The sequence below is a fragment of the Phyllobates terribilis genome, unplaced genomic scaffold, assembly GCF_046119375.1.
Source record: "Phyllobates terribilis strain yellow unplaced genomic scaffold, ASM4611937v1 Scaffold_4__5_contigs__length_816908805, whole genome shotgun sequence".
Taxonomy (NCBI): domain Eukaryota; kingdom Metazoa; phylum Chordata; class Amphibia; order Anura; family Dendrobatidae; genus Phyllobates; species Phyllobates terribilis.
The window spans coordinates 706,329,863-706,352,931 of record NW_027362764.1 but is presented as its reverse complement, the minus strand read 5'-3'; the positions used below and the strand labels follow the sequence as shown (position 1 = coordinate 706,352,931).

Below are 23,069 nucleotides of genomic sequence, written 5' to 3'. Positions count from 1 at the left end.
CTTACTGTATACGAGGGGGCGAGACACCTGTGTCAAGGGGGCTCTTACTGTATACGAGGGGGCGAGACACCTGTGTCAAGGGGGCTCTTACTGTATACGAGGGGGCGAGACACCTGTGTCAAGGGGGCTCTTACTGTATACGAGGGGGCGAGACACCTGTGTCAAGGGAGCTCTTACTGTATATGAGGGGGCGAGACACCTGTGTCAAGGGAGCTTACTGTATACGAGGGGGCGAGACTCCTGTGTCAAGGGGGCTCTTACTGTATACGAGGGGGCGAGACACCTGTGTCAAGGGGGCTCTTACTGTATACGAGGGGGCGAGACACCTGTGTCAAGGGAGCTCTTACTGTATATGAGGGGGTGAGACACCTGTGTCAAGGGGGCTCTTACTGTATATGAGGGGGCGAGACACCTGTGTCAAGGGGGCTCTTACTGTATATGAGGGGGCGAGACACCTGTGTCAAGGGGGCTCTTACTGTATATGAGGGGGCGAGACACCTGTGTCAAGGGGGCTCTTACTGTATATGAGGGGGCGAGACACCTGTGTCAAGGGGGCTCTTACTGTATATGAGGGGGCGAGACACCTGTGTCACGGGAGCTTACTGTATACGAGGGGGCGAGACTCCTGTGTCAAGGGGGCTCTTACTGTATACGAGGGGGCGAGACACCTGTGTCAAGGGAGCTCTTACTGTATACGAGGGGGCGAGACACCTGTGTCAAGGGGGCTCTTACTGTATACGAGGGGGCGAGACACCTGTGTCAAGGGGGCTCTTACTGTATACGAGGGGGCGAGACACCTGTGTCAAGGGGGCTCTTACTGTATATGAGGGGGCGAGACACCTGTGTCAAGGGGGCTCTTACTGTATATGAGGGGGCGAGACACCTGTGTCAAGGGGGCTCTTACTGTATATGAGGGGGCGAGACACCTGTGTCAAGGGAGCTCTTACTGTATATGAGGGGGCGAGACACCTGTGTCAAGGGGGCTCTTACTGTATATGAGGGGGCGAGACACCTGTGTCAAGGGGGCTCTTACTGTATATGAGGGGGCGAGACACCTGTGTCAAGGGGGCTCTTACTGTATATGAGGGGGCGAGACACCTGTGTCAAGGGGGCTCTTACTGTATATGAGGGGGCGAGACACCTGTGTCAAGGGGGCTCTTACTGTATATGAGGGGGCGAGACACCTGTGTCAAGGGGGCTCTTACTGTATATGAGGGGGCGAGACACCTGTGTCAAGGGGGCTCTTACTGTATATGAGGGGGCGAGACACCTGTGTCAAGGGGGCTCTTACTGTATATGAGGGGGCGAGACACCTGTGTCAAGGGAGCTCTTACTGTATACGAGGGGGCGAGACACCTGTGTCAAGGGAGCTTACTGTATACGAGGGGGCGAGACACCTGTGTCAAGGGGGCTCTTAATGTATACGAGGGGGCGAGACACCTGTGTCAAGGGGGCTCTTACTGTATATGAGGGGGCGAGACACCTGTGTCAAGGGAGCTCTTACTGTATATGAGGGGGCGAGACACCTGTGTCAAGGGGGCTCTTACTGTATATGAGGGGGCGAGACACCTGTGTCAAGGGGGCTCTTACTGTATATGAGGGGGCGAGACACCTGTGTCAAGGGGGCTCTTACTGTATACGAGGGGGCGAGACACCTGTGTCAAGGGGGCTCTTACTGTATACGAGGGGGCGAGACACCTGTGTCAAGGGGGCTCTTACTGTATATGAGGGGGCGAGACACCTGTGTCAAGGGAGCTCTTACTGTATATGAGGGGGCGAGACACCTGTGTCAAGGGGGCTCTTACTGTATATGAGGGGGCGAGACACCTGTGTCAAGGGGGCTCTTACTGTATATGAGGGGGCGAGACACCTGTGTCAAGGGGGCTCTTACTGTATATGAGGGGGCGAGACACCTGTGTCAAGGGGGCTCTTACTGTATATGAGGGGGCGAGACACCTGTGTCAAGGGGGCTCTTACTGTATATGAGGGGGCGAGACACCTGTGTCAAGGGAGCTCTTACTGTATATGAGGGGGCGAGACACCTGTGTCAAGGGGGCTCTTACTGTATATGAGGGGGCGAGACACCTGTGTCAAGGGGGCTCTTACTGTATATGAGGGGGCGAGACACCTGTGTCAAGGGGGCTCTTACTGTATATGAGGGGGCGAGACACCTGTGTCAAGGGGGCTCTTACTGTATATGAGGGGGCGAGACACCTGTGTCAAGGGGGCTCTTACTGTATACGAGGGGGCGAGACACCTGTGTCAAGGGAGCTTTTACTGTATACGAGGGGGCGAGACACCTGTGTCAAGGGAGCTTACTGTATACGAGGGGGCGAGACTCCTGTGTCAAGGGGGCTCTTACTGTATACGAGGGGGCGAGACTCCTGTGTCAAGGGGGCTCTTACTGTATATGAGGGGGCGAGACTCCTGTGTCAAGGGGGCTCTTACTGTATATGAGGGGGCGAGACTCCTGTGTCAAGGGGGCTCTTACTGTATACGAGGGGGCGAGACTCCTGTGTCAAGGGGGCTCTTACTGTATACGAGGGGGCGAGACTCCTGTGTCAAGGGGGCTCTTACTGTATACGAGGGGGCGAGACTCCTGTGTCAAGGGGGCTCTTACTGTATACGAGGGGGCGAGACTCCTGTGTCAAGGGAGCTCTTACTGTATATGAGGGGGCGAGACACCTGTGTCAAGGGGGCTCATACTGTATATGAGGGGGCGAGACTCCTGTGTCAAGGGGGCTCATACTGTATATGAGGGGGCGAGACTCCTGTGTCAAGGGAGCTCTTACTGTATATGAGGGGGCGAGACACCGGTGTCAAGGGAGCTCATACTGTATATGAGGGGGCGAGACTCCTGTGTCAAGGGAGCTCTTACTGTATACGAGGGGGCGAGACTCCTGTGTCAAGGGAGCTCTTACTGTATACGAGGGGGCGAGACACCTGTGTCAAGGGAGCTCATACTGTATATGAGGGGGCGAGACTCCTGTGTCAAGGGGGCTCATACTGTATATGAGGGGGCGAGACTCCTGTGTCAAGGGAGCTCTTACTGTATACGAGGGGGCGAGACTCCTGTGTCAAGGGAGCTCTTACTGTATACGAGGGGGCGAGACTCCTGTGTCAAGGGGGCTGTTACTGTATATGAGGGGGCGAGACTCCTTTGTCAAGGGGGCTCTTACTGTATATGAGGGGGAGAGACTCCTGTGTCAAGGGGGCTCTTACTGTATACGAGGGGGCGAGACTCCTGTGTCAAGGGGGCTCTTACTGTATATGAGGGGGCGAGACTCCTGTGTTAGCATACTTAATTCTACTCATTCTTAAGTGATACAATGAATATAAAATATAATGTCATTATTAATATGGAGCAGAATTTTTAGCCTATTGATTCGGCCTCCTCAACAGTCACGGTCTCTCATGAGGCCCAGCGGGAAAATGAATTGCCCACCCCTGCTGTAGAGCATTCTGTTACCTCATGTGTTTTTGTGTCGCAGGTTTCCGATGATGATAAAGAAAAGGACGAACAGTCTGCTCAAACGTCTGCTGGCAGCAAAGCTAAGAAGAAGAAGAAAAAGAAGAAGAAGCAAGGAGAAGACTCTCCCACACAGGTAGCAGTGCGGTGCTCTGGGATTTCTCAGCTCCGTAGACTCTTTATTCTGCCCTGGACTAAACCTGTAGATGTTCTGATTTCTTCCTCGCCTTCTAAAAGGGAATGTCCAGCTGGACAAAACTGTATAGAATGATAAAAGATAATGGGTGTGGGCAGGGAATCAGAAAGGTGGGCAGTATTCAGTCCGAGTCCTCACTAGTGTCTATCTTGATGCCCAGTAATGAGGTTTCAGCGTGGACCTCGGTGGTGTCTTCTACAGCTGATGATGGGCTTCAGGGGACTAGTCAGCGGCAACAGGGACGTGTTTGGTATTATTCTGTAATTTTATACCATTTTAAAGATTTCAGTTTTATTGGGCTGGACATCTTTAACCCCTTACTTACCGGGGACGTATTAGTACGCATATTTGCGTACTGCCCGTTCAGTGAGGGCTGCTGCGCTGAGCCCTCACTGAACGGAGCACATGTCAGCTGATTCTTACAGCTGACATGTGCCCCCAACAGCCGCAGGTGGAATCGCGATCCACCCGCGGCTGTTAACATGTTAGATGCCGCTGTCAACCTCCGACAGCAGCATTTAACGCGCGCTTCCGGGTAGCGTGTCATAAGCCCCGCCCACCGGCGACCCCGTCACGTGATCGCGGGTCGCCGATGGGCGTGCATGACAACCCAGGGTCTGCAGCAGACGCCTGTGGTTGTCATGATCTTGTCGCTATGAGCACCACCTAGTGGTCGGCACTCATAGCACAGGACCATTTCTGCTGCATGCAGGGGACCTGCTCGTCCCCTGTATGTAGCAGAGGCGATCGGATAGTTGCTGCTTCTAGTCTCCTATGGAGACTATAAAAGCATGCAAAAAGTAAAAAAAAAAAGTTTTTAAAAATATAAAAAAAATATAAAAGTTTAAATCACCCCCCTTTCGCCCCATTCAAAATAAAATATATATATAAAAAAAAAAAAAACACATGCACATTTGGTGTCGCCGCGTTCAGAATCGCCCGATCTATCAATATAAAAAAAGAATTAATCCGATCGGTAAACGTCGTAACGAGAAAAAAATTCTAAACGCCAGAATTACGTTTTTTGGTCGCCGCAAAATTGCAATAAAATGCAATAACGGGCGATCAAAACATCGGATCTACCCCAAATGTTATCAATAAAAACGTCAGCCCGGCACGCAAAAAATAAGCCATCAACCAGCCCAAGATCACGAAAAATGGAGACGCTACGGGTCTTAGAAAATGGCGCTATTTTTTTATTTATTTTTTTTACCAAATTTTGGAATTTTTTTTCACCACTTAAATATAAAAGAACCTATACATGTTTGGTGTCTATGAACTCGTAATGACCTGTAGAATAAGAAGGGCAGGTCAGTTTTAGCATTCAGTGAACGTGGTAAAAAAAATAAACAAACAACTGTGCTATTGCACTTTTTTTTGCAATTTTACCGCACTTGGAATTTTTTTCCCGTTTTCCCGTACAGGATATGGTAAAACTAGTAATGGCGTTAAAAAGTACAACTCGTTCCGCAAAAAATAAGCCCTCACATGGCCATATTGACCAAAAAATAAAAACGCTATGGCTCTGGGAACAAGGGGAGCAAAAACGAAAATGCAAAAACGAAAAATGCTCCGGAGCTTAAGGGGTTAATACAAACTTCCTTTACATAATGCAATCTACTTGTTTGCTTAGTACTTACAATGATTACTAGGATTCAGACAGCCCTTTTAAAGGGAATCTGTCACCCCCTGGGAGATATCAGACCTCTACTATGGGCCATACAGGGTATAGAAAAGTAAATCTATACTTATCTGTATGGCCCATAGCAGAGGTCTGATTGCAGAGAAATCTGCTTTTATAAAGTGTTTTCCAGAGGCTTGGTGTCCGGGGGGACACCAAGCAAACCCCTCCTATCTGCTTACTATTCCCCTGAATCGCCGCCTCTGTGCTAAATTACCATAATCCCCCCCTGTGGGGTGACTGCCTAATATCCAAAATGCACAGGGCATCATTCATTCCATTACTTGAATGTTTTATCTCCCCATCCACCTCTTGTAGATGGGCTTTCATTCCCCTAATGCTGTGTCTGAGAGCAATGTAACTTAGTCTTCTCGCCCTTACCATACTCAATTTTGGGGAAATTAACTATGTGGTGACATTTTATCATGTGTTTTCCATTCAGGAAGCCGAAAGCACAAAGGACACTGGAGAGGACTACAAAAAGGATTCTGCCCCCACTCCTGTAATCCCCACAGTAGTTGTGAAAAATAATGAACTGAAAGAGGTATGTCCAAGTGTTAAATTCAGAGCTACAACTTTACATAGATATGAAATACGGCGCATTTTACGCCATAGGATTGTTAGTTTGTGTAGTTCCTATTTTGTATTGTCTTGTATGAGTTTTAAGTGTAATGTAAGTACAAAACCATTTTGTTTTTCATTTGCTTTACTTTTAATGGTGTTCTCTCTCTTGCTTTAATTTTTTTGTATACATGCTTGAAGCTGTTGTTTTTCCCTGAACGTTTTTCTAAAATTCTCCAAGAGAGTTGTAAAGTAATAAAATGATTAATACTTCACCTTACTGATCCCTTGCTGCTCCTGTTCCAATGCTGCCCAGGTTCCCAGCCGGGCTCCGTAGTTCCTGTTTCCTCCAGACTGGCTTGTGACCGCAGCAGCCAATAATTGGCCACAGCGGTGATGTATTGGAGCAGGAACGGTGAGGGATCTGTACAGTAAGTATTATTATTTTATAATGTGTATTTCTTTTATTAAAAGTGTCTGGACAACCATTTTACAGAGGACCAAAGGCAGCATTTATAAGGCACTGGCTGTATGATTTTAGCCGTGTATGTTTGTAATCTTCAGAGAAAAATATACTTTAAAAGCCACCGGGAGACTAGTCAAACTGTCTCCGCCCTGGCAGGCTTTCCCCTCCCTGCCCCTGCGCCCCGGCAGGCTTTCCCCTCCCTGCCTTTAACAGCGCCGCGCCTGAAACGCGTCCCTTACCCCGCCCATCGGTGACCCCGTCACGTGATCGCGGGTCACTGATGGGTGGGCATGACAACCCTGGGTCTGCAGCAGACCCCAGTGGTTGTCGTGTAAAGATCGCTATGAGCGCCAACCACTAGGTGGCGCTCATAGCGGAGCATTTCTGCTACATAGAGGTGATCTGCTCATCACCTCTATGTAGCAGAGGCGATCCGACAAGTGCTGCTTCTAGTCTCCTATGGAGATTATAGAAGCAAGCAAAAAGTGTAAAAAAAAAAATTAAAAAAAGTTTTTGAAAATATTAAAAAAATATAAACGTTTAAATCACCCCCCTTTTGCCCCATTCAAAATAAACTAATAAAAAATACCCCACATACACATATTTGGTATCGCCGCTCTATGGCTCTGGGAACAAGAGGAGCAAAAAACTAAAATGCAAAAACTGAAAATCCCAGGATCGTAAAGGGATTAAAGTATTTTTTCTCAAAACGTACCTGGCTGAAATCATTCAATCAATTTATTATGTAACAAATGTCTCATGGTTTCCATGCCTTAAAGCAAGAGTTATTTTGCACATGATATCAGGTCTGAATAGCTATATGTGTCCGTCAGAATTGCTATAGCAGCTAAAAGCCTTTGACCCTATTCTGGCTGTACCCCATCCCTCCAGTATTAAGGAGAGTGAAATCGTAGTGTGAATAATGCCATCACGGTGTTATGTTAATGGCGTGTTGCCTGGTGGGGTCCCTCACCAGCGTCTGCCCTCCCACTCCATTAATAAGCTAGCAACTTGTAGAGGAGCTGTGGAAAAATGGAGACAAGGTGAGCATCTTAATGGGTTAATGATTCACCTCTATGCAAATTGCCAGGATAACAGAACAGTCTCGAAAAGAAGTGTTTAATGCTAGAATTGGTGCAAATGAATTCACAGGACCAGCTCAGCAAACCGCATCCAACCACCCAGCATCCGCGGCTCTTCATTTGATTATCCGTCATGCGGCATTGGTGACGCTGCTTAATCGAAATAAAGAGTCGAAATGCCGTCAGGTTAGGGGGCGTTCACTGGGCCCCAGTCCGGCAGCCACAGATTACTGATGTGTGGCCACTGGACCGTCCCCTGTGAATCAATTCACACCATCTCTGGCTAGTGCTGCAATATTGTTTGCTTATAAGGTTATGTAATTGCTAAAATTGTATTCTAGAAACACGGTGTACAGGAGAAGCGTCTGCATGCTGTACTTACTGAGGCTCCTGCATCTGCCATTCATAAGGGTGAGAAGAGCCCTGGCCAAGCGCCGCAGCCGCAGGAGCCCAACGCTGCCGTCACCAAGCAAAACAGCGCACCGCCGCCTTCACAAGGTAATGCTGCATCGGATAAATGCCCTGCCTCACACTAAAGGGTCCATTTCTTATCAAGTCCCCTTTATCTGCCAGTATGGGATGTTTTTTATAGTGTGGAAAGAAACTGGAGGAATTGCACATGTACATTTGTTGTGTTCCACCATTGAGGGAGTTGGGGAACATTATTTAAAGATTCTAAAATGGGGCTGATTTAGTAAAGCTGTCCAGCTGTTTGCATTGTCTAACGTTGGACGAAAGGCAGTCATAAAATCACTTTGGCAAGTCTATAGACTATTAAAAAGACTACACATACCTTAAATGATGTATAAACTAAACTTTATTAACATTTAAAACATGTAGATGATCTTATGAATATCAATAAAGAAATGGGTGGTTATTCAAAATATATCTCAAAGGCTCCAAAATACAGCAATTGATATAGTGTTACAGGACAAATGAAATGGATGATGGCAAAGTAGGGGAAAGATGACTTTCCTAAATATGGTAAATGTTCCCAATATATTCCATTCTGCAATATCAGTGTCACCACTAACAGGTAGTGATGGCAAAAGGAGTGCTACATATAATATGCTGCATACTATAGCATGAATGACTGTCACCCTCATAAGCATGTAATGGGTGAGCCCTTCCTTATGGGTCCTCATAAGAGACCACACAGGGACAAAAAAGAAACAGTAAGCATAATAAGACTGGATCAAACAAACCACATCAACTCAGGTGTTTGCGTCCGACACATGTTTCGCCATAGCTTTATCATGGGGTAGAAGTCTACAGACTAGTCTAAGGGTAGGTGCAGACGACCGTGTATTTTCTCATCCTAGCCATTCGGGTCGATTATGTAGATCACGCTCTGATCATAGTGTGATCCATTTCTCTCGGATGAGGGTAAGATGGAGAAAAAAAGTGTCTCCAGTGCGCGGAAATTGGACTGCACACAGATGTCATCGGAGTGCAGTCCGATGTTTTCCACACACCCATTGACTTGCATGGCCGGGTGCAATTCCAATATCGGATCAAACTTAAACATACAGCAATTTATTTTTTTAACTTTTAGCATTGGATGTTTTGGCAGATCATACAAATACGCTCGTCTGCACCTGTGGTTATGCCAAATTGTGCCTGTCAATTTATAATAGGCCACACCCCCTTGATGAAAGGGTGTCAAAAATACGTAATAAATGAGATGCAAGGCATATAAGGGCAGGTTCACACTTTGCATTTTTGCGGATTTTACTTGTAGATTTCTAAACTGAAATCCACAGCATTTCTGTATTCAGGGCTGTGGAGTCGGTAAGCCAAAACTCCAACTCCTACTCTTCAGTTTCCATGATCCCACGACTCCCTCCTACATGGCTCATATGTAAGTGATAAATTTACTGTAGCACAGATTCATCTCCGCTAAAAGTCTAGACCCTTAGATCAGGAATAGGACAGACATTTATAGGACATTTCATAACTTTCCCAAATTCTTATGAAAAAAATATTCCCCACAAACTGCATTGAACTACTGTACCCAATTTATTATATATTTTAGGAGTCGGAGTCGGTCCATTTTATACCGACTCCACGAAAATGGGCTCTGACTCGACTCCACAGCCCTGCTGTATATAAAATCCACACATATTTTCCGCATTTATTTTTGCTTTTTTTTTTTTTTTTTTTTGTGCAGAGACACAGAAAACCATGTTAGGCCAACGGTGTAACCTGCGCCTTTAGGGTCCCCATTGAGATGGGTTTGTAAAATTTGCAACAAAAAGGTGCGTTTCGCAACTGAAATTGACAGGCCATGAATTAAAAAAAAAAAGGCAGTTTTTGCTCGGAGTCCAAACCTAAAAAACACAGCATGTGGATGAGAAAACTCATCCAATTTACTGGTACTGTAAAATGCTGCAGATTTTAATTGCACAAAATCGGTGGCATATACACAATGTGTGAATCTAAGACATTGTTTAGCACGACTATCAGTAAATCTGGCGTCACGCCTCATCGCGACCTTAATAAAGTGCAAAGTCTTATGTTATCTAAGGAGATTACTGCTCGCATCTGGTCATTCAGTGGGATTTATCGAGTCTAATTCATACGCATTTTACCTTTTATAGCGAAGTCCGAAGAAAGTTGGGAATCCCCGAAGCAAGTGAAGAAGAAGAAAAAGGCCAGAAGAGAGACGTGATTTTTCTTTCATCACTGGAAAAAACATGTTCAGACACTCTTGAAGATTATGCTGTTTATGCAATAATTTGTGAACATGTACAGAATTTTTTAAAAATCCGCATTTTTAAAAGTATCTGCTGACAACGTGACCTCTCTACAGGCAGGAGGAAGAAAAAATACACAAAAAAATAAGAAAGGAACTCAATATTCGTGGATGAGATCAAAACCATACGGCAGCGATGGACTCGCGCGGAAGATCATGTATTTGCCAACTGAGAATTTTTTTAATTTGATACAGAAGGGACTTGAATTTCCTGAATTTACTAAATGGTGACCTGTTTACATTCATACTGTGCCCTGTCGAGTGTAAGAGTGGAACGTATGCAGGGCCATTCTGTGAAATAATCTCATTGTCTTTCTTCTCCCCCCATCGTCCTTTTTTTTTTATATGGGTGGCTATTGTTTTACGGTAGCTCTGTGCCAGCCTGTAGTGTTATGAATCGTTCAGGAGTATCATGGGGTGTGTGAGCCGTCAATGAATAGGAGACTGAATCGTGATCTAGTGAATGTATGACCAGTTCCTATTCTGTTCTTTTTTCCCCCCTCTTGGCTTTACTAGAATCGTCCATTTCTCTTTTGTATTAGGTTTAGTTTGTTTTTCTCTTTTTTTTTTTTTTTGTGTCTTTTTTTTTTTCTCTATCATACTGTAATGTCCCATACAACGTAATACTTGCACTCTGGCCATAGCGCGGCTAATAATCATGTTTTCATGGACGTCTCTGGTGATTAACAACGCAGTATCATTTCTAGGGCTACCATTGGTAATTGACAAGGCAGCCATTTTTGTCCGTGAGCTATACTGGATTCTGTGTATGGGCACGGTGGCTTCAGACAGCTTTAATTGACGTTGTCAAGACCTCCAATAATCAGGAATGTTTTTTTACTGCCTTAACCCGTAGTGTTTTAGGATTCATGAACAGAATTAGTGTTTTTATAATACGATAATAATAATGAAAAAAAAAAAAAAGACACATGCCTAGTTCTAAGAGTAGCGCCCCCCGGCCCCCTCGGCTTACAACCTGTCAGATCGTGTTGACGTGTGTAGGTTTCATCACCGGTTCTTACAATTTTACCGCTAACTTGTATCTGTACATTGTGCATGGTAAGACGGACGTTGTAAATAGCCTTACCAAATGCAGAAGCTGAAACTACAAGACAAGAGCCATGTAATATTTATAACGCCTGGTCATACAATGGAAACCAATGCTACCGATCAACCCTTATCTGGTCCTCACAGTCCAGCATCGTAAGCCTCCTCAGTTTCTTTAAGATCTCTCATCTGTGGGATCTTCTGGTTTTGGAATGGTTTGCAGAGAGGTGAAGATTCTCTGGAAAAGAAGGTGTATGGGATTACATAAGAAACAAGTCCACTTTAGTCTCTAGATTCTCTGGTATTGCAGCTCAGACCCAATGACTTGAATGCAACCCAGCAAAGGGATCCTGTTAACACAAAATGACTGTTCAAACCAAGCACAGGCACTTGGTGCACCCTTGGTGTGACCAAACAGTTCAGTGCACCTTCCCACCTCCTTGTTTTCTATCTATCACTGCCCTTCTCTACCTCCAGTAAAGCCAAAGCTGTCAATCAAGACAGAGGAGGGCGGGGATGGGTGCGAAGCAGGTGGAAAGGTGCACGGAGTTGCTCTGCCATGCCAAAGGTGCACCGAATGCTTGTGCTTGGTTTGAACAGTCCCTTTAATACCATACACAATTTATTGGTGATTCTTTTGCAACAAGATCAGACTTTTTCTTTCATTTTCTTTTTTTTCTGATCCTGAATGACTCCTTTTAATAAAATTCAGCTTGACGTCTGCCTTTTGTCTGGCCTAAAGCCAGAAGTGCTTAGTGCCACGTTGATGCCACTAGTACCCAGTGAATGGACAGGCTGTATTAATGCCTTTACTGACCATTGGCAATGGATCAACTTTAATATTTTTGACAATTTTTTGGGGGGTGGGGATGGAGGAGGGTTAATCCCTTGAAAACTATTCCTAAATTTTTACACAAATGTATTAAGCATAGAGAAAATTCCAGTCGCAGGAACATGTCAGAGACGTTTACATGTTCAGAACGTTTTGTTTAATTCAGTGATATTTCTAAGTTGATTTTGTTTAAATAAATCTTGCAAATCCAGCGTGTCTCATCTCATCGTCATAATGGAATTCACTTTTTTTTTTATTTTACAATATCCATTTTACAGTGGCAATGAAAAAGGCTTCAATGGAGTGCTATACTTGAAAGGTATAGTGTAAAGATTTTTTTTTTCTCTCCGAAACGGCACCATTGTTGTCTGTGGTTGTTCCAGAGACCCATTCAAGCAATGTACATTACACGGTGTACTACTGATTTATGCAGAGTTTGTTGAAAGTCCAGTTCATATTTAAGGATGAACTGAAAATTAGAGAGAGAGCCCGCAGAGGGGAAATCTGGTGGAAAATACAGGAGGCACGTCATACGATGGCCAAGATATAGTGTTATCCCCTATGATCTGTACACATCCACAGCAGCTTATTCTGAAAACTCACCTGAAATGTCCGGATTTTTGCTGTAAGAGTCTAATCCAGCACAACCCACCGATGATGAATCTGATTGAGACTTTGTGGCCAAGTCAACACCTTGAACTCTGTTATGTTCCTCAAACTATTCCTAAGCAGGTTTTGCAGTTTTCCTTTTGAAAGGGTCTATTGTCATTAGGGAATACCATTGTCATGAAGGGGTGTACCTTAGGCTACCTAAAGAAGGGGTCCTCAACTTGTAGCTAGTGAGCCCATGAATTGTGGCTTGTGGCTGTCTGCCAGCTTGGTGCATTATCTCCAGGTCTATCAAACAGTTATGAAGAGCACATCTCAAAATGGTGCATTTTGTGAGCAGCCCTACAGAAGAGCAGATCTTAATGCACAGGTCTTAGGGGTTTGGAGATAATTTAAGTATGGTACGCTGGAGACAGGATGATTCTGTCTCTCAGAGGAGGTGCGTGAAGCTGGATGGTACAATGTGGTGGGAGTGCTTGATGGGAGAATACTGAGAACCCCTGGATCTTGGTAAAATGCTTCAGGGTGATTTCTGTGGAAAAGCTTTGATTATCATTATACCCATAATGGGTGTTTGGTTGCCATTACTGTGAGGGTGACAGGAGCTGGATGCGGCTCGCGACCCCCTCTCGGAGCTGGATGTGGCTCGCGACCCCCTCTCGGAGCTGGATGCGGCTCGCGAGGTCAAAAAGGTTGGGAACCACTGACCTAGATCATGTTTAGGTAGATGGTATGTGTCAATGTAACATACATATTAATGCCAGGACTCAAGGATTCCCAGCGGAACATTACCCAGGACATCATACTTCCTTTGCAAGTTTGTCTTCTTTCCACGGTGCATCCTGGTGTCACATCATTCTGAGATAAGTAATGTACACACACACCCGGCTGGTCTAAACCCAGTTCATTAGACTGGACAATGTCTTCCATTGCTGCCTGGTTCAGTTCCTGTGACGATACTCATTGTAGATACTTTCGCAGGGGTCAGGCATGGGCAGCTGCTCTAAGGCGATACAGCCCCATAAACTGCAGCCTGCAAAGAACCGTGCAGACACTTTCTTACCATTATCCGCATTAATGTTTTAACCATTTTGTGCTGCAGTTGCTCTTCCGTGGGATTGGATCACATGGACTAGCCTTTGCTTCCCAAGCACAAAAATAAGTCTTGGGCATCCATATCCCAGGTACTGGTTCACTGGGACCACTTTTGGTAGGTACTGCCCAATGCACATATACTTAGAGGTACACACCATTCAGTACTTGTCATAAATACTTTAATAAATCATATACCTATAAAAGATCAATAAAAACAGACAGGACACTGTAGCACAAGCAGACAGCAACACACTACAGAGGCGACATGAATACAATACAATAAAAATATGTGCAAAATATCAAACGTAATATCAAGATTATGTAAACCTATCATAATGATGTAAATATATAAAATATATAAATGCAAGTATATACGTCGCACTCCCAACAAACGTTTCGCCTGACGCATTTTCATGGGAGAGTTTTAATGGTATGGCTAATTAGTGTGTGTACAGTATATATATCTATCTCTATTTCTATAGTAATATATGCACACACAATAAGAATTTACAATTGACTACCAGGAAAGCAGGACAACTGTAAAGCAGATTACCCCTTTAATCTCCAGACAGTTTAAAATCAGTCATGGTATATTATTGGATTACTGTGTTGTTTATAGAGAAGATCACAATATACAGCCTGGCATTGTAGGTCAGGGCTGGACGAAATCAGGTCACCATCGCGACTAGAAAAGTCAGCATTGGCCACCAGGCTTTCCTCTCTGTCCTTCATGCATTTGCCATCCATGCATTTCTACTTTGTGCTGAATGCATCAACCTCCCCTGGCAAAAGCAGGTAGAGAAAGCCCAGCGTTAGGAAGCTACATACAGTATTCTCAGGCTCCAACGATTTCTGGTTGTAATGTAATTTACTTTTTTTGTGATTATTTTGAGTTCAGAAGACAAATTTCAGGTTTTTGTACAGTTTTGTTTTGGGTTATAACTAGCAATGAGTGAACCCATTTGATTTCAAATAAATTATTATTCCAATCACGCAAATTACCAAAGAAAATGCCTACCGCCATTATACTCAAAGCAGAAGATTGTATTAGCCTGAGAAGTACCTCAGGCATGGCCTCCCCGGGCTTCCCCATAATGACTTGTAGCTATCACATCACATAGCTCAAGCAAATCAGAAGGAACTATCATAACCTGTATAAAAGCCAAGGGAGGGAATGCAGCAGCCAATTTAGGTGCATATTTTTGGATATTGAGAGGATGTCAGAGACATAAAACACTTGACAAATGCTACAGTGCCAGCTAAAATTGGTTGATTCACTGAACCTGGTACAGTGGCCATTCAGTAATCTGTGGCCGTTGGACAGAATTCCTGAAAACTGCCTCCTATCTCCTGGCATCTACATTATTGGATTAGATGTGGTGTCACACATGCGTCGTCCTACATTGATGACCTCTTGTTTAACAAAAGAGGAGCTGGGGATGCTGTCAGGTGACAGGTGAAGCTCCTATCCAGTACCCACAGATTACTAACCTGGCCAATGGACCAACTGTAGGGCCAGCGGCAGTGCCAGTGTGATTGATCACACAGAGTGCATCAGGAAGCCATCCTGCTCCATTTGAATTACTTTTTTTTTTAGCATGCACTAGAAAGCAGCAAGCCAACACAATATTTCTTTAAGAAAAAAAAATCTAAACTCTATCAGGGAAAGTGTGCATGTCACAAGAGTTTTTGTATTTCTTATTCAATCCTTTTTGGGAAATTGGGAAAGGGAGGATTAATTGAGTTAAAGAAAAATAACCAAATTCCAGACATTTAACTGCGACTTTCTACCTCACAAAGGGTGCATGTCTCTAGCAACACCAACACCACCAGAAAAGTAAATTGTGTCCTGCACTCTCCCCTGACTTCAATCAATGCCCACTGCACTCTTCCAGTAGCCATAACAGGTGTGACCCTACTACTGATGACCAGAGCAAATCCACCCACTCCCTCCTACAAGAATTCCTCTATTCCAACCAGCCCAGATATTGCACCCTCTGCTGGCAGGAAGCTACTATTGCTGGCTGATGCTGTGCTGTGGTCAGTAACAGCCGGGCTCAATGCATTTAGCACCAAGATGAAACACTTTTCTGGCAAATACTTGAAGGGCAGATAGGAAATCCTGGTAGCAAGGCTGACTTTTCCAGACGCCATGGTGACTTAATATGCTGAGCCCTAACCAACAATGCCAAGCTAGATATTGCGATCTATTAAGGAGGCAGCAAACCTTACACAGGGGTCTCCTGGCAACAAAAGCTTACTTGATTGACAGATTGACGGTGACTTTGGCCAAAGATCGCTATATGCCGCTGCTACATTGCAGCATAATGCAAGTGAATGGGGACACATTGTAGTGGCATAGTGTTGTCTGCCAGTGCAAGGGGCACTCTGAGTCTACCAGCCCATTAATAAACCCCTTATCCCCCCAAACACATATATTGTAAGTTCAGGCAAAAACTGATTTAATTATAGTTTCTGCTTTAACCTCCTTGTTTTTGTTGCCTATATCTTACAAATAAAAAGTTATACATTGTTATATTTTTTTTGCCTTTTTATTACATTTTTTTATGCAACAATTGAACTACTCTAATACAAAAAAACAATATATGCCTCGCCATGCATTTAATCCATCCTGCTGCTCATATTTTATGGGCTCAGACCCACAATGCCGTGACTCTCGGCCAGTGTACATATTAAAATATATAAAAGTCCATGATAGCGGAGATGCAATTGAGATTGAGATTGCATCTCCGCTCTTATAGACTTTTATATATTTTAATATTTTGCACAAATAAAGTGAGAATTATTTTTTATTGGAGACTTTTCCCACTTTCTCTTTATGTGAACTACTCTAATAATAATCCTAACCAAAATCCTAAATCTATGGCTAGCCCTAAACATAATCCTAAACAACTCCTAACCCTAAAACTAGTTAGGATTAGAAAAAGTGGGAAAAAAAAGGTAAAACCAGCTCATAGTAATGAATGAAGGCTGTACAAGATTATGTGATCCTCATTCCTTAACTGCTCATCTTCTCTCATCTTATGCAAAGCACTGCAGTCAAGATAAGTTTGTCATTGGCTGCTGTGCTCTGCGTAGGCAGGGACCAAGGTGACAAAACACTACATTATGCAGAAAATTTTGGTCACTGCCTATGCAGAGTGCAGCAGCTGATAATAAACTCTTGCCTGTTGGGCTCTGCATAAGTAGCTCCGGGTGGGCACTTAGTGTGCCACTGCAAGAAGAAGCTGAGCTTGTAGGTGCCAATCATTTGACAGGATGAATGGGGGTGCAAAATTTTGCACCCCTATAGACCTTAGCACCTAGGGCGACCGCCCACCTGGCATCCCAAAACGATGCGACTTGCATTGCGACCTGCAATGTACTGTCACAAGAAAGTCCTAAAAAATCCAACTGGTTCTGGCGTTTCTGCCATTTTCTTGTCACAGTCATGGTACCTAGTGGTCATAATGCGACCCCAGTCACCTGCAATGTAGCAGCGGCATACAGCCATCTTTGCCTGAAAGACCTTTGTCACGTCCAATGTCGCTGTGTTGCCCCAGCCTAAGGGGTGGAGAGTCATACCCAGGCTGAGCTGCCTCAAAGACCCCTCTGCCACATAAGAAGACCCCAATAATATAAATAGTACATTGTAAGTGGAAGGCTCTGTTGCTGAATTTCACGATGCGTCATCATGAGGCAAAAAATGCAGTCTTTTGTGGGGGGTTTTCCCGACAATTAGACATAGATGTTAAACAGATAAAAAGTATAAGATTTTGTTCACATGTTGAGGTTTTTTTTTCAGCTCATTTTTGCCTCGGAAAAAGCAACAGCATTTTACAGTATTAGCAAAGTGAATGCGATTTCTAAAATCTGAAGCACTTGCTGTTTTTTTTTCTTTGCAGATTTGAACCTTCACAGCATTTTGTCAATTTCAGCATTTTTCACCCATTCAAATGAAACAGAAAAAAAAAGGAAAAACACATAAAAAATGCACGCAAAAACACGTGGACATACCCTAAATCAAAGCTTCTTTTTTGGATCCAGTTCCAGCCTTAGTCTTTTCCACTATGAGCTTTTGGTGAGTTTTTGATGTTTCAGATTTTCTGTTCCCAATAAGTAAAATAAGTTACTTGCACAAATTTTTTTTTTGAAAATACACAGCATAAAAAAATTCACCAAAAACTCTTCTTCAGAACTTAGCCTTATGGTAGACCAGCCCTGATGTCTCTTCACATCCTGCCCTAATGTCTCTTCACATCCTGCTCTGCTGGACCTAACGCTTCTTATTTCTGAAGCGCGTTTTCAGCCTGCACCATCATACAGCCTCCTCTCCACTAGGGGGCACTAGCACACAGCTTTCAGGGAAGCCCTCTGATCTGCTAATCTCTTTTTATAGACTGTAGTGGCAGTCTGGATGGGAAAAGCCTGCAGTTCTGACTAGTGATGCTGTCTCTGTGTTATCCTTGTCTGTGGTGCTGAAGCTTTGCTGATCATTCCCATGCATTGAAGCAGCCTGGATCTCTGCTACTCAGGAAGACATAGCTCTAGACTTTCCTCTGTAATACTGAAGACACTGATTCCTGGCATTGAGTTCATTTTCTAAAATCCCAAGAGATGAAGATGCATTCACCATGGGCTCGATTCTACTCCAACAGCTGTTGCTTGTGCTGCCATGTCCGCACCGGAACAATCATCCTTGGTGTGTGGAACCTGGTAAGGAGGATCTTGTTATCTTAGTCCTCCATCCGCACCGTGTACCGGAGGCAGATTTTGGAAATATCTCTAATGTGACGAGACAAAATTTCCATGTATCTTCTTCAGCCGGTCTTACATTACTCAGCTTGTCGCATCCTTGATATTTCATCCTTCTTCCCTATAGGTCTATGTTGTTTAATTTTGTATTACTTTGATTTTTGGCATATATTGTATATTGTATTTGACCATTATCGATGCCGATGTCTGTCCATGCCTGTGGTGGACTCTATCTTAAATTAACATTGGGTATGCTTGAGAATTAATAGTGACGGACACCACTATGGGATTTATAGAGGGATTCAAAGCCGGGGTCCATGTAGATTTATTATACGATGAGCACATGTCGCACTTTATTATGGGCTATTATTAGTCATGTGAAAGCTTAGGATGACTTATAGAAAACCTGCCTTGTATATTGTTATTGTATTGTCTTATCGAAGGCCTTGGAACGTGGTTACACAATGCTCTCAGTTTAGGTATGGGGTAGTTAATGGGATTTCCCAAGAAGCCTATATTGTTTAGAGGTCTAGTGTGGAAAAAAAAACAAGTTGAGTATAATTGCTGTAGAGGCTTCTAAGTCAGGTAATCCATATAATTATTGTATGATTTACCATGTCACATTATGGACTGTTTCCAACTGAGAACCCGTCCGCTACACATGCTAAGACCTGACACTGTCTTAGAGGTCCTGACACCACATTATCGATCCTGACACCAACTCTGTGGTCCTGACTCCATGTCAGTGGTGTTGACGTGTGAGATTAGAGACTATTTCCAACTGAAAACAACCTGATACCATTTTATTAATCCTGAGACATTAACACCGTGGTCCTGACACCATTTTATCAATAATGACACCAACTCCATGGTCCTGACACCAACACTATAGTTCTGACACCATTTTAGTAATGCTGACACCAACACCATGGTCCTGACACCAACACTATAGTCCTGACACCATCCTATCAATAATAACACCATCACCATGGTCCTGACACCAACACTATAGTCCTGACACCATCTTATCTATAATGACACCAACACCATGGTCCTGACACCATTTTATCAATCCTGACACCTACACACCGTGGTCCTGATACCAACACTATAGTCCTGACACCATCTTATCAATAATGACACCAACACCATGGTCCTGACACCATTTTATCAATCCTGACACCTACACACTGTGGTCCTGATACCAACACTGTAGTCCAGACACCATCTTATCAATAATGACACCAACACCATGGTCCTTTCACCTTTCACCAACACTATAGTCCAGACACCATCCTATCAATCCTGACACCTACACCATGGTCCTGACACCAACACTATAGTCCTGACACCATCTTATCAATAATGACACCAACACTATAATCCTCACACTATTTTATCAATCCTGACACCTACACACTGTGGTCCTGATACCAACACTGTAGTCCAGACACCATCTTATCAATAATGACACCAACACCATGGTCCTTTCACCTTTCACCAACACTATAGTCCAGACACCATCCTATCAATAATGACACCAACACCGTAGTCCTGACACCATTTTATTAGCGTTGAGCCAGTATGTTCTATTACCCTTTCGCCGAGTATGCTCGGGCCGAGCTCCGAGTATTTATAGCTGCTCGGTGATATGGTTGAATCGCTCCTGTGTGCATGATTTGCAACTGTTTGACAGCTTTATTACATGTGAGGAATGTCTATTTCTTACACATTCCTCACATGTAATAAAGCTGTCAAACAGTCGCAAATCATGCACACGGAGCGATTCAACCATATCACCGAGTAGCTGTAAATACTCGGAGCTCGGCCCGAGCATACTCGGAACAGAACATACTCGCTCAACACTACATTTTATCAATCCTGACACCAACACTATAGTCCTGACACCATTTTATCAATACTGACACCAACACTATAGTCCTGACACCATTTTATCAATACTGTCGCCAATACCGTGGGCCTGACACCATTTTTAGTAATTCTGACACCATCAGAGTCTTGACACCATTTTATCAATACTGACACCACCACTATAGTCCTGACACCATTTTATCAATCCTGACACCAACACACCGTGGTCCTGATACCAACACTATAGTCCAGACACCATTTTAATAATCCTGACACCAATAACGATGTCCTGACACCAATAACGGGGTCCTGACACCAACACCGTGGTCCTGACACCATTTTATTAATCCTGGCACCAATAACATGGTACTGACACCAACACTGTGGTCCTGACATCTTTTTATTAATCCTGACACCAACACCGTGGTCCGGACACCATGCTAGTGGTACAACTGCATTTCTAATAAGGGACTATATCCAACCTATCAGGTGCACATGTAAAGGCCTGACAAATTCACAGTGGTCCTGACACCATTCTCTAGCTACTGGACCCTATTCCATGGTTCTCATACCATCTTATTGCTCCTGACACCACCTCTGTGGTCCTACCACCAGTTTAGTAGTTTCAAAATGGCTGTAAATACTACTTTTCTGATAAGCCATTTTTGGAAATTCTACATCTTAAGAACAGTGCTTTAGGGGGTCCTCAGGTAGCCATTATACATGGGTCCCAATGGCCCTTCTGCCACATAAGAAGACACCAGTATTATAAATGTTGCAGACCAGCTATATACAATAACCACAAAAATCTAAAAGAAATAAAATGGTATATATAAATTCTTAAATTGCCATTATCTATTAAATGGTTAAACAATGTATTCAACTACTTCTGAGATATATCTGTTTTCGTGACACCCAATATGATTGGCATTACATTGGGGGATTCATCCGCTTTCCCTGAGTTTTGCCTGTTTACGGTGATACAGGAGAGGATTATGGATCACTGCTGAACTGGGCAGTTGGGTGATGCCCCCTAAGGAGCAGCTGCAGCCATTAAAGCTGTCATCTAGTAGATATTGTGAAATAACATGTAGAGAAGAGAATGATTCAGGGACTCCTATTAATGAGTAAATGAGCTCTAACCTTAACCTCAGGTGATGTCCTTTAAAGTGAACTAGTAAATCGGCTTTTGTCCTGATATAGAACGACGCTCAGTTTCATAACAGTGAGCTAATGCCTGTTGTACAAGGAGTAATAATCATTTATTCTATATATTATACATATTACAGTACATGCAGCTTTGTTTCCATAGACGTTTCATGTATACCAGGGATCATCTGTGCAGTTGATTAGATGGCCAGTGCCTATAGGGCCCTCTCTCTACTTCATTTAGAAGACCTCCTGTCAAGTCGCCTTTGACTTCCTCCTCAGTCATGTCTTTTGACATCTGCTCTGTTCCATGTCTCCCCAGGAATAGACCCATTCCCAATGCAACCTCAGTTGATCCTTACAAAGGCTAGATTTCTGTTGAGCAGATTTATCCTAAAGCATGTCACTTGTAGTCCAGCAATTACTGGTGTGTTACCGGTCCTCATTCTACTAAGCCTTGCCTCTAAGCCTAATAGGAGTACTATGTACAAGTACAATGTTGGAGGTATTTGCTATATACTCTTTTTTTAGAGATTTATTAAAGGTTATAGTTTAAGAGATACCTCGTGGCTGTTATATATGGCCTTTTACCCAAAAATAAATGACTCCAGGCAAAAATGGAATAAATGGCAGAGCAATTATGAAATATGTTGTTTGGTTTTTCAATAAAAGCATCCAAAAAAAACTAATTTCTGTAAATTACTTTTCTAATAGTGAATATAAATCCAATATAAAGGGCAATATAAAGAATGAGCGATTGACGTTTGAAGGGGAAAAACTGCAGTGGAGACTGTTAACGCGCCCTCCAGTGACACCGCTGTGGTTGTGAGGGTTCAGATCCCACGCGTTGCTGTTTGCTGGCTGTAATCTTTATCTCCACCAGCTGTATAAGCTCTGTCCCCGGTAATATGGAGACATCTTCGTATTGGTCCTTAATGCGCTGTCATCCGTGCCGTGTTTCCATGGAGGGGAGGCTAAAACCTCTGCTGTTAGATCTGGGGTATTGACCAATGAATAAGAAATAAAAACTTAAATTAATTTTTACGAAGCAAATGTAACGTTCTTAACCACATGATCTATGTTTATAACATTTTTGAAGCTGCAGAAATTGTTGGCCTCCTATGAAATAAAATGTCTCCTTGACCTGTTCATTGGCTTCGTAGGGGCAACATCTGTCAAAGTGGCACAGCTTCTTAATAACCCCCTATACATAGAATCATAGAATCATAGAATGGTAGAGTTGGAAGGGACCTCCTGGGTCATCTGGTCCAACCCCCTGCTCAAAGCAGGATTCACTAGATCATCTCAGACAGATGTCTGTCCAGCCTCTGTTTGAAGACGTCCATTGAAGGGGAACTCACCACCTCTCGTGGCAGCCTGTTCCACTCATTAATCACCCTGTCAAAAAGTTTTTTCTAATATCTAATCTGTGTCTCCTCCCATTTAGTTTCATCCCATTGCTTCTAGTCTTTCCTTGTGCAAATGAGAATAAAGATGATC

General features: G+C 43.8%; 2 protein-coding genes across 5 annotated transcripts in view; both read left to right on the top strand.

The window, feature by feature from the left end:
- The window catches only part of MTDH (metadherin), a 41,665-nt gene extending 30,858 nt beyond the window's left edge, over nucleotides 1-10,807 (top strand). The window contains exons 9-12 of one of the 4 annotated variants that reach the window (XM_073679634.1): nucleotides 3,492-3,605; nucleotides 5,789-5,890; nucleotides 7,797-7,953; nucleotides 10,056-10,807. In XM_073679634.1, coding sequence (XP_073535735.1) covers nucleotides 3,492-3,605; nucleotides 5,789-5,890; nucleotides 7,797-7,953; nucleotides 10,056-10,126 — 444 coding nt within the window. In that variant the 3' untranslated portion in view covers nucleotides 10,127-10,807. Of the gene's footprint in view, nucleotides 1-3,491; nucleotides 3,609-5,788; nucleotides 5,891-6,223; nucleotides 6,260-7,796; nucleotides 7,954-10,055 lie in introns of those variants that run through there. The other 3 variants (XM_073679633.1, XM_073679635.1, XM_073679636.1) reach the window with 3 other exon arrangements.
- A 7,075-nt stretch (nucleotides 10,808-17,882) lies between these two features.
- The window catches only part of LAPTM4B (lysosomal protein transmembrane 4 beta), a 149,879-nt gene continuing 144,692 nt past the window's right edge, over nucleotides 17,883-23,069 (top strand). Inside the window, exon 1 of the mRNA XM_073679637.1 lies at nucleotides 17,883-18,509. Within this exon, the coding sequence (XP_073535738.1) occupies nucleotides 18,411-18,509 (99 nt within the window). The 5' untranslated portion in view covers nucleotides 17,883-18,410. The remainder of the gene's footprint in view (nucleotides 18,510-23,069) is intronic.